We start from the raw sequence: 13,888 nt of genomic DNA, 5'->3' as shown, positions 1-13,888 counted from the left end.
GTGGATTTTATGTTGTAGAATTGGGTTTTGGTGAGTATTCCTGTATCTGGATGTAAGAATGTGAATTTCATTTTCCAGATTCATTAGCATGTAGTAGAAAAGGGCACACAGCTCTGTAGACAGGTGCATTTAGGGATAAATTCAACCTGATCAGAGGATTTTTCTTTGGAGACAGAGAAGCTGGACACATTCAGCAATTCCATACACTCCTTCTCTTGATTCCTGTAGCTATTAAAAGAAGGAAATTATCAGTAGCAAAAAGGAATTTATAGAAAATATGTTTGATATCATTTATATCAGTTTGAACAATACCATATATAGTTTATGGCTTATATATTTTATGTGAAAATAGTAACAAGCATGGAAGTAATAAGCATCTAATTCGAGAGAGTGGTTACCTTTGGGGAGAGAAGGGGATGGGATCAGAGTTCCATAAGTGGCTTCTGTCATATCTATGAGCTTTCTTTCTTTCTTTTTAATTTTTTAAAAAAATATTTTATTTATTTATTTGACAGACAGAGACCACAAGTAGGCAGAGAGGCAGGCAGAGAGAGGAGGAAGCAGGCGCCCTGCCAAGCAGACAGCCGGATGCGGAGCTCGATCCCAGGACCCTGGGACCATGACCTGAGCCGAAGGCAGAGGCTTTAACCCATTGAGCCACCCAGGCGCCCCTTATGAGCTTTATTTCTTAAGCTGTTTGGTAAAAAAGAAAAAGAGAAAGAAAGAAAAAAATAGGTGTTTATTATGTTATTCTCTGTAACTTGTTATATGCCTGCAATATTAAATAATAATAATAAAATAAGATCAGTTGACTTTCCCACATTTTGAAAATCAAGTCCTGCCTGTCTTGCAGCTCAATGCAGTAAAACCATAAGTGTTCTATCATTAATTTTGAGGAGAAGCATATTAAGCAGTTTTAGATAGTCAAAAGAACTGAAGCTACACTGTCAGTAGGATATTTAGGTTAAGAGTGTATCCTTAGGGGCGCCTGGGTGGCTCAGTGGGTTAAAGCCTCTGCCTTCCGCTCAGGTCGTGATCCCAGGTGGGATCGAGCCCCACATCGGGCTCTCTGCTCCGCAGGGAGCCTGCTTCCTCCTCTCTCTCTGCCTGCCTCTCTGCCTACCTGTGATCTCTGTCTGTTAAATAAATAAAATCTTTTAAAAAAAAAAAAAAAGAGTGTATCCTTAAATTGCCACTGAAGGGCATCCAGCTTGACTTCCTACTGCTTAGCCAGAACTTTTGGGGCAATAATTTACTGATGAACATTGGATTAGAATGTAAAGTTATAATCTGTCAAATACATGTACTAGGTATATAAATTTCTACTTTAAAAAAAATTATTTGAGAGCAATACAGAGAGAGAGCACAAGCAGCGGGTAGAGGCAGAGGGAGAGGGAGAAGCAGGCTCCTTGCCAAGCAGGGAGCCTGACACGGGGCTCGATCCCAGCACCTTGAGACCACGACCTGAGCCAAAGACAGACACTTAACAGAATGAGTCACTCAGGCTCCCCTAGGTATATAAATTTCTCATTGTTAAGTGATAGTTTCTCAGGTTCTTAATTTTAGCTCTGAAGTCCTTTCATTTTTTTCTGTGATTAATTTTGACATGGTAATCTAACAGTTTTTATCTGTTAGTACTTTAAGAGTGGAAAAGATGAAGACACATATGCCAGGATCCCCTCTTTTTCCCACATTTCATTTTTAAAAAATGAATTATTTCGGGGAATTTTAGAGTAAATTTTCAGGCAAGATGTTTTCATGGTGAGTGATAGTTAGAGACTATGTATGTCATTGTGAAAGGCAAAGGTGAAAGCCAGACATTCCTACAATTAAGGTCATCTAGATCAAGGCTTCCCAATATTGGCACTATTGAAATTTTGGTCCAAATAATTCTTTGTTGTGGGAGATTGTCCAGTTCATTATGGAATATTTAGCAGTGTCTCTGGACTTTACCTACTAAATGCCAGCACTAGTTACAACCAAAAATGTCTCCAGACATTGCAAAACGTCCTCTAGGGGGCAAAATCTCCCTTGGTTAAGAACAACTAGTCTAGAGAATTTGGCAACCCTCACACTGCAAAATACTCAAGAGTCCGGAGAAAATATAAAAATCCCTTGAAATTCATGTGGTTGTGAATGCCAGAAAAATCAGGTTAAATAACATAAAATAATACGGCAGAAATCATCAGTGATTATAATAAATTTAGGTATACTTAGTAGTTAAGAGAGAAATTGTCATGTTGGATTAAAAAATTTCATTTATGTGCTAGGCAGATTGCTTATTAGAAGAAAGATCAGTAGGGACACCTGGGTGGCTCAGCTGATTGAGTGTCCAGCTCTTGGTTTTGGATCAGGTCATGATCTCAGGAAGTCTTTTTTTAAAAAAAAGATTTATTTGTCAGAGAGAGAGAGTACAAGCAGGAGGAGCAGCAGGCAGAGGGAGAAGCAGCCTCCCCACTGAGCAAGGACCCAGATGAGGGTTAATCCCCAGACCCTAGGATCATGACCTGAGCCAAAGGCAGATATTTAACCAACTGAGCCACCCAAGTGTCCCAATAAATAAAATCTTAGAAAGGAAAAAAAAAAAAGAAGAAGAAGAAAGATGAGTACTAGTCATTTTAGATAAAATACACTTTAAGGCAAAAATTATTAGTGATAAAGAAGGTCACTATAAACTTGTTGCATATAATAACGATATGAAGTAGAACAAAAGTGGACATAACTGCAATCAGAAATCAACCAATCCACAGTTGTGGTGATTTTAAGACCCATTTGTTGATAGAAGATAGATCAAGCAGGTAAAACATTAGAAGATTTGAATAACACAATTAAAATACTTGATTGAATATGTATAGGACTCCACAACTCCCATTACAGAATGCTTGTGTTATTCAAGCCCTCAGAAAATATATACAAAAGCTCAGAAAGTTCTAATCCCCAAGTCAAGTTCTCAACAAAATTCAGAAACTGGGCATAGAAAAACCATGTTCTCCTGTCAGTCCATTTAGGGTGAGGATGAGTAACAAAAATATCCCTCCTTCATGTTTGGAAATTAAGGTGGAGTAGTTTACTTTCCCCAAACAATATGCTCATGTGAACTTCTATTTTTAGATTAACAGTAGATCCCATGGTGAGTTTTATAAAATACTTAATTGTCCTGTTTGGAACTGGTCAAAGATGTCAATTGTAGCCTTTCATAGCTCTTTTCCAGCTCACAGGATAATGCCTGCCACAGAACAGTAAAGCAATAAAGACAGCACTCTTTAGATGAAGGAATGCCTTTTGTTTCTAGACATATTTAAGGGTTTAGAGTTTACATTCCCATTAAATTTAGCTGTAAATATAGCAAAATACATGGCTAATTAAATTTAGCTGTAAATATAGCAAAATACATGGCTATAGATAGCACTAAACTGCCCAATGTAGCTGAATTCACAAATATTAAATACACTAGCTTTTCTTTCAGCTATTAAAATTTTAAAGAATTAGAAGTTGAGGAGTACCTGGGTGGCTTAATCAGTTAAGTGTCCAACTTTTGATATCAGCTCAGGTCTTGATCTTAGGATCAAGGTTCTGGGTTCTGGCCCCACATGGGGCTCCACACTGGGTATAGTGCCTGCTTAAAAAAAAAATAGAAGTTGGGGCACCTGGATGGCTCAGTCATTAAGCATCTGCCTTCAGCTCAGGTCATGATCCCAGGGTCCTGGGATTGAGTCCCATGTCAGGCTCCCTTCTCAGCAGGAAGGCTGCTTCTCCATCTCCCACTTCCCCTGCTTGTGTTCTTTCTCTCGCTGTCTCTCTCTATCAAATAAATACATAAATCTTAAAAAAAAAAAATAGAAGTGAAAAAACAAAGTTTCTAGCCTTATTGAGTACTTAGTATGTACAAGGCACAAATCTAGACATGAGGATAAAGTAGGGGTGGTGTATAAGATGTTGGCCCTTAGGAAATTCATGGTTTATTTTACCTGAAATTTCACATTATAATGCTCATGTCAAGAGGAGGTGTTCTGTTGGGGAATGCCTATATGTAATCATGCAAAGAAAAACCCTGAAATTGCTTTAAGTGCTGAAGAGGCAACACAAAGAATTTTGTAGTTTAAACATTTCCTGTTAAATAGTTAACTTTAGTTTGAGCTCAAGAGAGATCCTTAGAAAAACAATATTGCATATTTTTTTTTAAAGGTTTTATTTATTTATTTGACAGACAGAGATTACAAGTAGGCAGAGAGGCAGGCAGGAAGAGAGAGGAGGAAGCAGGCTCTCCGCGGAGCAGAGAGCCCGATGTGGGGCTCGATCCCAGGACTCTGGGATCATGACCTGAGCCGAAAGCAGAGGCTTTAGCCCGCTGAGCCACCCAGGCGCCCTGCATATTGTTTTTTACACTTTTGATTACACTTTGAACACTTGGGCTGGAGGGGACGCTGAGAAAATAATTGTTGTTTGTAAGAGAAGTAAATTAAGTATAGACATATTTGTAATTGCAGTTAATCAGTATTGTATTTGCTTAGAAGGGGAAGTCAAGGGAATGTACTAACTAAATCTCTGTAAGAGAGGGAAGTTTTTATTTTGATCATTCAACATCAAGGACTAGTCTTGCCACTGTGTGTCCCCTACGTGTTGGCTTTATGCCAGATGAAGGAGCAGGACAAGAAAACTCCCAGAGATGCTCTTAAGAGCAACAGCAGCATTGTTCAGGAAAATAGGAGAGAAGTGCTGCTTTGATGAGCTGAGATAAGCTACAAGTACAGAATGTATAAAATGGAGCACGTGCTGGCTGATAACACAGTGTATCAGCTGATCTATGCCCTTACCCAAAGAAATGTTAGCTTCAATCTGGTTCTTTTTGTGTTCTAAGTGTTGTATCTGATTCTTCCTTGGAAATCCTTATACCCCAAACCCCCCCTGCCCAGGTTCCCTGCAAGCTTCCAGAGGGCAGATTATATATCCTTATTGTAGAACCTTATACTCTTGTTGTACTTCTTATTTACCTCTCTACAAAGGAACAGTTATAGCGGTGTAACTTCAGGCAAGTTATTTAATCTGTGCTTCTTTGCTGTTAAATATAAATGGTATCAGCCTCTTATAGTTGTTGTGAGAATTAGCATTCCTAGTACAGGGAAAGCACTTAGTAAATAATAGTTATTAGTTATTATGATCATTATCTTAATATCATTAGAAGGCAGTGCTCTTCTAGTGTTCTGTCTTCCTAAGTACTTATCTTCATTGGCCCAGAATCCCAAATGTTTAATATTTTTGCCTGATTTCTTGAGTCTTTATGGTGTGTTTGAGGCAGCTGTTTTCTTTCTTTCTTTCTTTCTTTTAATTATTATTTAAGTAAGCTCTATGCCTAACATGGGGCTTGAACTCACAACCTCAGGATCAAGAATTGCCTGCTTTTCCAACTTAGCCAGCCAGGCACCCCCTAAGACAGCTATTTTCAAACTCCGTTTTCTGAACAGTTCCAAGGGAGGTAATTTTTTGTTGTTGTTTTTAGGTTAAGCAGGATTTATTTTCGTTTGTAAGAGAACCCTCTTACAACAGCTTTATTCAATTCTCCTAAAAATGGTGGCATTCTTTTAAACTATTCTTTTAGAAGCAGCCATTATATAAGTAGAATGGTGGATTCAACCTCAAAATGTGGGCTCTGGTTAGCTTTATTATTCTGTATATGATCATTATAAAAGATTAGGATGTTCTTCACATTTCCAAGCAAAATCCAATTTAAAAAGCTTGTTCTTACCAGACCTCTAAAAACAGCCATTTGAGACTAAACCAGCAGAGCATTACATCACCCCAGCAAAGAGTAGGTTTCATTATATGCACCAACAAATGACATGGCTAGCTTCTGCATTCCACTTTTACAGAATTTATTTTATACCTCTTATACCAAACAGCATTTTATTTATTTATTTAAAAGATTTTATTTATTTATTTGACAGACAGAGATCACAAATAGACAGAGAGGCAGGCAGAGAGAGAGAGAGGGAAGCAGGCTCCCCGCTGAGCAGAGAGCCTGACACGGGACTCAGTCCCAGGACCCTGAGATCACGACCTGAGCTGAAGGCAGCGGCTTAACCCACTGACCCACCCAGGTGCCCCCAAAGAGCATTTTAAACACTGGCCTATAAATTCCCTAATAAGATAAAGCAAAGACAAAAGTGTTTATCAGAAACAAAATACATCATCACTTAATAGTCTTCAAACATTATTGTACTTCAACTTTCATAATTTTGCCTGCGCATTCATGAAACAATCTGCAGACAACTCATTTTAACAGACAAAGAACACTTTAAGGGACATAACTGTCCTAACTGTTTATTAGGTAAGAATTTTACAGATATTATTAGCAGTAATGGTGGAGCTGGAGAGTATCACGTCTTGTCCATTCTACACAGCAAGACCCTCTAATAGTGTGCTGGAACTTATGACCCTTTCAAGGCCGGAGCTCTTGGCTCTGGCGGCCTGCAAATACCAGCCCAAACATCTCCCTGTGCTTGTGGTGTGGTGATCTGCTGGGTGTCAGAGTTTCTTCTGATAGCTTTATGGAGTGGATCAATGAGCATAACCTCAGAGAATTTGTACATGGAATCTTCAGCAACCCAGTAAGAATTCAGGACTCATAAAGCCCCACAGTGGTGTCTAGCTCTCTCATTTGTAACAGATTGAAGGCCTCGGGCAACCTGCGGCCAGTTAATTCCGTGATGGGCAGGCTTGCCTTAGGTCTTACCCTTAGGAACTGGGTGTTCTTGGCCACTGCGTTGCACACGAATCCAATATATGACACAACCTTGCTTAGTCTTGTATAAGGGAGGTACTTTTGGGTTCACAAATATTTTTATTCGGATTTCATCTGTTAGTTTTAACTATCTTTAAAAAAAACTAATTTAGGAACTCAAGTGTTACAAAGCAGAACTTTCAGTCGTAAGGGCTCTTACCATATTAACATGCTGCCAAGTTAATTCATTTTTTGCTTTTCCTATCATCTTTCTCTCTTTTTTTTAAGATTATTTATTTATTTGACAGACAGAGATCACAAGTAGGCAGAGAGGCAGGCAGGGGTCGGGGTTGGGGGGGAAGCAGGCTCGCCACGGAGCAGAGAGCCTGACATGGTGCTCGATCCCAGGAACCCGGGACCATGACCTGAGCTGGAGGCAGAGGCTTCAACCCACTGAGCCACCCAGGCGCCCCATCCTATCATCTCATTTAATCGAAGGCTAACCTGATAGGGAAGGCTAAACTGTTGAAAATAAAAACAAACTACAAAAAATATCTTGCTGGCATTTGCAGATACTGCTCTCCATCAATTTTAATTTACAATCAAAACAAAATGCAGGGCACCTGGGTGGTTCAGTGGGTTAAGCCTCTGCCTTCAGCTCAGGTCATGATCTCAGGGTCCTGGGATGGAGTCCCGCATCGGGCTCTCTGCTCAGCAGGGAGCCTGCTTTTCTCCCTCTCTCTGCCTGCCTCTCTGCCTACTTGTGATCTCTCTGTCAAATAAATAAATAAAATCTTTAAAAAAAATGCAAAAATAAATCAAATTCTGTAGTGGATATTTAGGAATGCAACTGACATACATAACTCCTATTTTTATTGTTTTATATTAGAAGAGATTTATTTATTCCCATTGACTGATTTTATAATAAATTCATCTTATAAACCCAAATTAATTAATCAGTTCTAATTGTGGATTTATCTGCTCTAATTGTGGATTTATCTGCTACTTTGGGGAAAAACAAATATTTATAAGTAAATATTTGTGTATTCTTTGGTAAGCATTTATTGACACTGTTATGTGACAGGCATGTAACACGTAACGTACTCTAGGCTAAGGATATATTTGACAGGCTACAAACTAATAGCCTTTGGCTTAACACAAACCTATTGGGTTTCTGCGTAATTGTGCATTTAGAAAAATAAAGACTTTATTGATTTAAGAATACTTTGAAACCACTGTTTTGTAAAGTGTCCTATCTCTTCCAGACAGTTGACTATCACTCTTGGTTTTGCAGAGGTCCAGCTGGAGTAAGAGCCCAAGCCCTGGATAGAGATGGAAATCTGGTAGAGGATTTTGTATTTGATGGAGGAGTTGGAGATATTGGAAATCGCATTCTTCATGTGAGAAATGCACCCTCCCCTGCAGCTACTTCTTCTCTTGCAATTTCTGGAATGATTGCAGATGAAGTGCAACAAAGATTTAAATTGTAAATAATGTAAGGAGCTAGGTATGCATTTTAATTTCCATATTCAGCAACAAGAATATACTAATTGCATCCTTTAATTTAAGGAAAATGATTTGAAAATCTCCTTTTTAGGTATCCTAACAACTGAATTGTTAGAATGCTGTAATATAGAAATAATAATTTTTAAAGTCCATCCTCTTTCATTTTGTGAATAAAGAAGCAAGGTACAGTTGTATCTGTCCTGAATCCCTTTGTTATTGACCTGTCCTTACCAACCATGATCTAGAGATTTGACTTTCTAGAATTTCTGGGAATGATGTCACAAAAAATTGATTGTTCCCTTAACTTTTTGGCTTTATGATTTCCAAGCTTTTTATTCTCTGCTAAATAAGAAAATATAGTATATTGTAGGTTGCAAACCTCCTTTTAGTTTTGAAGAGTCATAGGAAAGCTCACATTATTTGGAGCAACACTATTTGTATTTGGGATTTTAAAATTCTTGATTTAAAGAAAATATATGAAATTTCACTTTTTTTTTTTTTTTTTTTTTTAAAGATTTTATTTATTTATTTGACAGAGAGAGATCACAAGTAGGCAGAGAGGCAGGCAGAGAGAGAGGAAGGGAAGCAGGCCCCCTGCTGAGCAGAGAGCCCGATGCGGGACTCGATCCCAGGACCCTGAGATCATGACCTGAGCCGAAGGCAGCGGCTTAACCCACTGAGCCACCCAGGCGCCCGACATTTTTAAGTAGTTTGAATAAGATTCTATCTAGCTATAATATTTGTAAGAAATAACTTTGCAAAAGAAATGTAAAGTCTTTATTATTTCCAGTCTTTTTTTGGATTACCACTAAATCCAAACAACAGTACACTATGGTGGTTCTTGCTGACTCTTTATAGTCTTTTGTGGTTGAGAAAAAAGAACTTAGGATTTAGAACTGATAGGTTTTTATGAGAGCAGTTTTAGGATCCTAACACTGATATATAGAACTCTGTAATTTAAAAAATTATTTACCTCTATATCTCTGTTTTTCAGTCACCAAGTTTCTCAAACTTTGGCCAAGATCACTAATTCATGCCTACTTAGTTTTCAGGGATCCTGTGAACTTTTATGAGGATATTTCTTCATTTTGGGGAAATAACCTAACTTTGAGGCATTCACTTTTGTAAACCGCAAAAGTGCCTTACATTCATGTGTACTTCATGAGTATTTCAAATTATGGCCCGGTGCCGGTACTGTATATTGTATATATGTGTGTGGTATCTGTTGAAATGATTCTTGCAGTTCAGAAAGTTAGAAAATAGAAATATAAATGAATTTATGACTTCCTATTGTTTGGGAAAACTTCTATTACAGAACCATCATGTAGGTGAAACATTTTCATTCATTCCCTCATATATATGCTCTCTCAGGATTAATCTTCTACTCTTCTTTCTTTCCTCTTATCTTTCCAAATCTATGTGATAGATAAGTAAGGATGTGCATTTTGACTGATAGGAAAAGCTTCTGTTTTCTTCCTTTTCACTTCAAGCCTCAGTGATCACATTGTTTGAACTACCTCAACCATTAATTTGAAAGGCTGTATCACCAGCTCCTGTTCAAGAAGTAGCACATCCCAGGTATAGACAAGGCAATTATTTGACACTTGGGATGAGCGTTTTGAAAGCATTCAGAAACCACTCACAGAAGAAACCAGCCCTAATGGTTCTTCATAACAACTGATTCCTCCAAGAAATGTGACACACAGATATTTTTTTGTTCCATTACAAGACTATTAAGAGATGGAAAATTTTATAATTCTCTATTTCATAAACAGTGAGATTGCATATATACTAAGCTGTGAAAGACTGAAGTTACAAAAATAACTATCCTAATTAAAGCAACCCCTATTCCATTTGGGTCTATATTATACCCCCAAAAAATACAAGTGAAAAAATTATTGAAAGTGAATGTGTAGGTTATTATGTTTGTAAAACATTTTATATTTATATTAATTGGGTTTGTTGTGTAATACTGATATGCTATTTAAAAGTTTTGTGTACTTCTGAAAGAAGAAGAATGTAAATTAATATTAAAATATTTTAATGAGCCTTAGTGTTGTGAACATAATTTTTAGTTTCATAAAAACTCTGATTCAAGTAAATGTTTGGTGTGTGAAACATGAACTATCATAGCTCTAAATAGCAGCCAATCTTAAAAAAAAGTGGAAAAAAAAAAACTAAAAAAAAAAAAAAGAAAAAAATGAGGTTTATATTTTAAGTAAAAAGTAGAGCACTTCCCCACTTAAGAAAATGGCTTTCCATTTGGTAATGGTGGCAATATGTGGCTGACCTCAGTGTCATCTTCATACCCCAGAGCACCAGGGAACATTGTTTCCGTTCCATAACAGAATATGTAAAACACACAATGCTTTGCAGGAGGTGGGGGGGGCAATAAATCAAATTGGAGTTTCATAAATAATTAGTTTCTCTTAGGAAGACAATCTGGTCTGTTCTCTCTTACGGGGTTGAGTTTCTGGGCATAAGCTTCCCATAAGGGTTATAGGGCAAATGATCTGTCTGAGAGCCTGCTCCAACTTCTTTTCAGCAGGTGGACTGTAACTGGACCAGAGTTAGCTACAACAAACCATGAAAGTGAGTGACAATGACATATATTGTTTCCTGTGGCATTGCTTTGGTTTGCTTCTGACTAGCAACACTTGTAGCTTTAAATAAATTGAGGAAGTAGGAGAGAGAAAATGGGAGAAATGTTGAGTAAGCCCTTCTTGAAAATGCCTTTCAGTGGGAGAATATTAGTGGTACATTATCTCTGCCTTTGAAAATTTGAGATGTGCTTAGATTATTCAAGTTATCTCCCCAAAGCCATTCTAAGTTCTAAAAAGATAAAATTACTATTTATCAAATAATTAATATAGCATATTAATTTTAACTCAGATTTATGATCAAGTATTATATATGTTTAATGCTTCCATTTTTTTTTTAATTTAAAAAGATTTTATTTATTTGAGAGAGTAGGGGGAGGAGCAATGAGAAAGAGAAAAACAGGCTCCCTGCTGAGCAGAGAGCTCCCTGCTGGTGGAGCTTGATCCCAGGACCCTGGGAATATGACCTGAGCCAGAGACAGATGCTTAACCCACTGAGCTACCCTTGCACCCCCAATACTTACATTTTTTTAAAAAGATTTTATTTTTAAGTAATCTCTACACCAACATGGGACTCAGACTCACAACCTTGAGATCAAGAGTCTCAGCCTATACTGACAGCCAGCCAGGCACCCCCAATATGTCCATTTTTTTTTTAACACTTTAAGCAAGTGTTTATAATGGGGTTGGAAATTTTTTAAAAAGATTTATTTGACAGAGAGAGAAGGAGAGCATAAGCAAGGGGAGCAACAGGCAATGGAGAGGGAGAAAGTGAAGCAGGCTCCCCCCTCAGCAAGGAGCCCCAAATGGGTCCCAATCCCAGAACCCTGGGATCATGACCTGAGCTAAAAGCAGACACCTAACCCACTGAGCCACCCAGGTATCCCCATGTTCAATATATTTAAGAGACATTTATATTTCCTTTTCTGTGAACTGTTTTTTCATATATTTTATCCATTTTCCTCCTCAAGTTTTGGTCTTACTAATTTGTAGGAACTATTTATTTGAAGTAGGCCCCACATGGAACCCTACACTCAGGTCATGAACTCATGACCTGAGATTGAGACCTGAGCTGAGATCGAGTCAGATGCTTAACTTTCTGAGCGACCCAGGTGCCCCTGTAGGAACCCTTTTAGATATTAAGGAAACCAGCTATTTAGAAATGAGTTGCAAATATTTTTTTCGATTTGTCACCTGCCTCTTGGCTTACCTTGTGATTTTTTTTTTCCATTCATTTTTAAAAATAGATTTTCAATCTTCAATTTTCAATTTTATTTCATAGTAGAAAGGTCTTTCGTATTCTGAAGTTACAAATTATTTTATGGCTTTGATTTTTTACATTTAAGTCTTTGACACTTCTGCAGTTTATCCTAGTGTGGAGTGTGGGGTATGGATCCAACATTTTATTCTGGATGGCCCATTTGTCTCACTGGGATTGTTACGGGTGTCATTCTTGGATTATCCCCCACATGCACATAGATCACATTTCTGTTTGCCTAGCTTAGAGATCACAACTCAGAAGCCTGTAGAGACTAGGCAGGTTACATAAAAGGGTGGAGAGTGCCAGGTAGGGAGTATAGCCAACTGGAAATGGGATGGCATACTTTTCTAAAGAGGGCAGCCACTACCCACTGCCTGCTGATTATTCCTTTGCAGGAATGCAGCAGGGCCCAGTGTTGTGAGATTTTTGTCAAGAGAATGGAAATCCATTTTTATAAAAAAATTTCTTGACTTTAAAATGTTAACAATTTTAAAATTTAAATATAGATCTAGATAAACAGAATGTGTTTTCAGGCCAGATTTGGCTAAGACGTGGTTTCCAATATCCTTGGCCAAGAATGAAACTTCCACTAACAACTTCACTCTATAATACAAGCACAGTCTAATAGTCTTGACAGCCTAGTAGTATACAGCTGGAGTTCCGGAAGAGAAGAGATAGTAAAGACAGTTTGTATAAGCCGAAGTCTTTGCCATCACTGACTGAAAATTGGAGAAATAAAAGCACTTCACTATCTTTTTATCCCAAGTACATGGGAATGTGGACGTGACTTTATTAGAAGAAATTCGTGATTCAGTGAATACTTGGGTTAGAAAAATAAGTTTTCCAGCTCTGTCATTCTGACTTTGCCAAATGACAAACTGGTGTGTGTTTTGGGAAAGGACAATTGTTGAGTTACTGATGAGAGGTACAGTTGTTTTTTCACCGTGCTCTTCCTTTTCCCTTCCTTGCTGCTGGTGGCTGATCCCACTGTGTGCTGAGGGCTTTCCACGTCTCACATTCCCTAACTCCTCAAAACATCACTTGATGAAATAGTTAACTACCTCCTATATACCCAACAGCCGTGGAGAGCACACGTCAAACATCTAGTCCGGCCGAAGGCTCCTTTCCCTCCCCATCCTCAACTGCTTCTCATGACTGCAGTAGTGGGCTCAGAGTGGCACCGAATCAGGATCGTCTTGGAAAGGTCGAGTGAAGGAAGCGTTTGTGTAAAACACAGTCATTTGGGTGGTCTGTCTGGAACAGGTCCCCAGGAAGTTCCCAACACAGTCCGATTCCCAGCGCCTGCCCCCGCGCTTCTGCAACCCAGCGACCCGCCGGCGCCTCTGCCAAGCTCCGCGGCGCGCATGCTCCGTGCGGGGCTTCTCCGGCGACCCAGGATAATGAGCGCCGGGCCCAGGGGGCGGGCCGAGCGGCGACTGCTGGAGCCGGGAGCTGGGCTGCGGCCCCGGGGCGCTGTGCGCGGCTGCTACGGGGGCGGCAGCGGTGGCTAGCGCTCTGCGCGCTAGAGTGTGGCTTGTTCTTCCAACGCGCACGTCCGCTCGGTCCCCAGAGACCTCCGGAGGTGACTCGGGCGGGCCGGGCGGCGTTGCCTGTTGGGAGGGCGGGGTGAGGCAATGAGGAGACAAGCTGCCGCCGCCGCTCTCCGCCAGCCGCGGCCGTAGCGGGAGTTGGGGCAAGGGCGAGGTCAGCCGTACCCCGCGCGGGTTCCGAACCCAGACAAAGGAGAAGGAGCCCCCCAAGAAGCGGGCCAGAGCCGCCGGGACAGGAGGCCGCCGCCTCGGT

The 13,888-nt window shown here is 39.5% G+C and overlaps 1 protein-coding gene across 1 annotated transcript in view; it reads left to right on the top strand.

Moving 5' to 3' along the window:
- L2HGDH (L-2-hydroxyglutarate dehydrogenase) overlaps positions 1-8,710 on the top strand; it is a 39,358-nt gene extending 30,648 nt beyond the window's left edge. Inside the window, exon 10 of the mRNA XM_032344187.1 lies at positions 8,013-8,710. Coding sequence (XP_032200078.1) covers positions 8,013-8,208 — 196 coding nt within the window. The 3' untranslated portion in view covers positions 8,209-8,710. The remainder of the gene's footprint in view (positions 1-8,012) is intronic.
- Positions 8,711-13,888: the final 5,178 nt, after the last annotated feature.

Source organism: Mustela erminea, chromosome 5, assembly GCF_009829155.1.
Source record: "Mustela erminea isolate mMusErm1 chromosome 5, mMusErm1.Pri, whole genome shotgun sequence".
In the NCBI taxonomy this organism is placed as follows: Eukaryota; Metazoa; Chordata; class Mammalia; order Carnivora; family Mustelidae; genus Mustela; species Mustela erminea.
The sequence above is the reverse complement of the archived record's forward strand: the minus strand, read 5'-3'. Positions and strand labels throughout refer to the sequence as shown.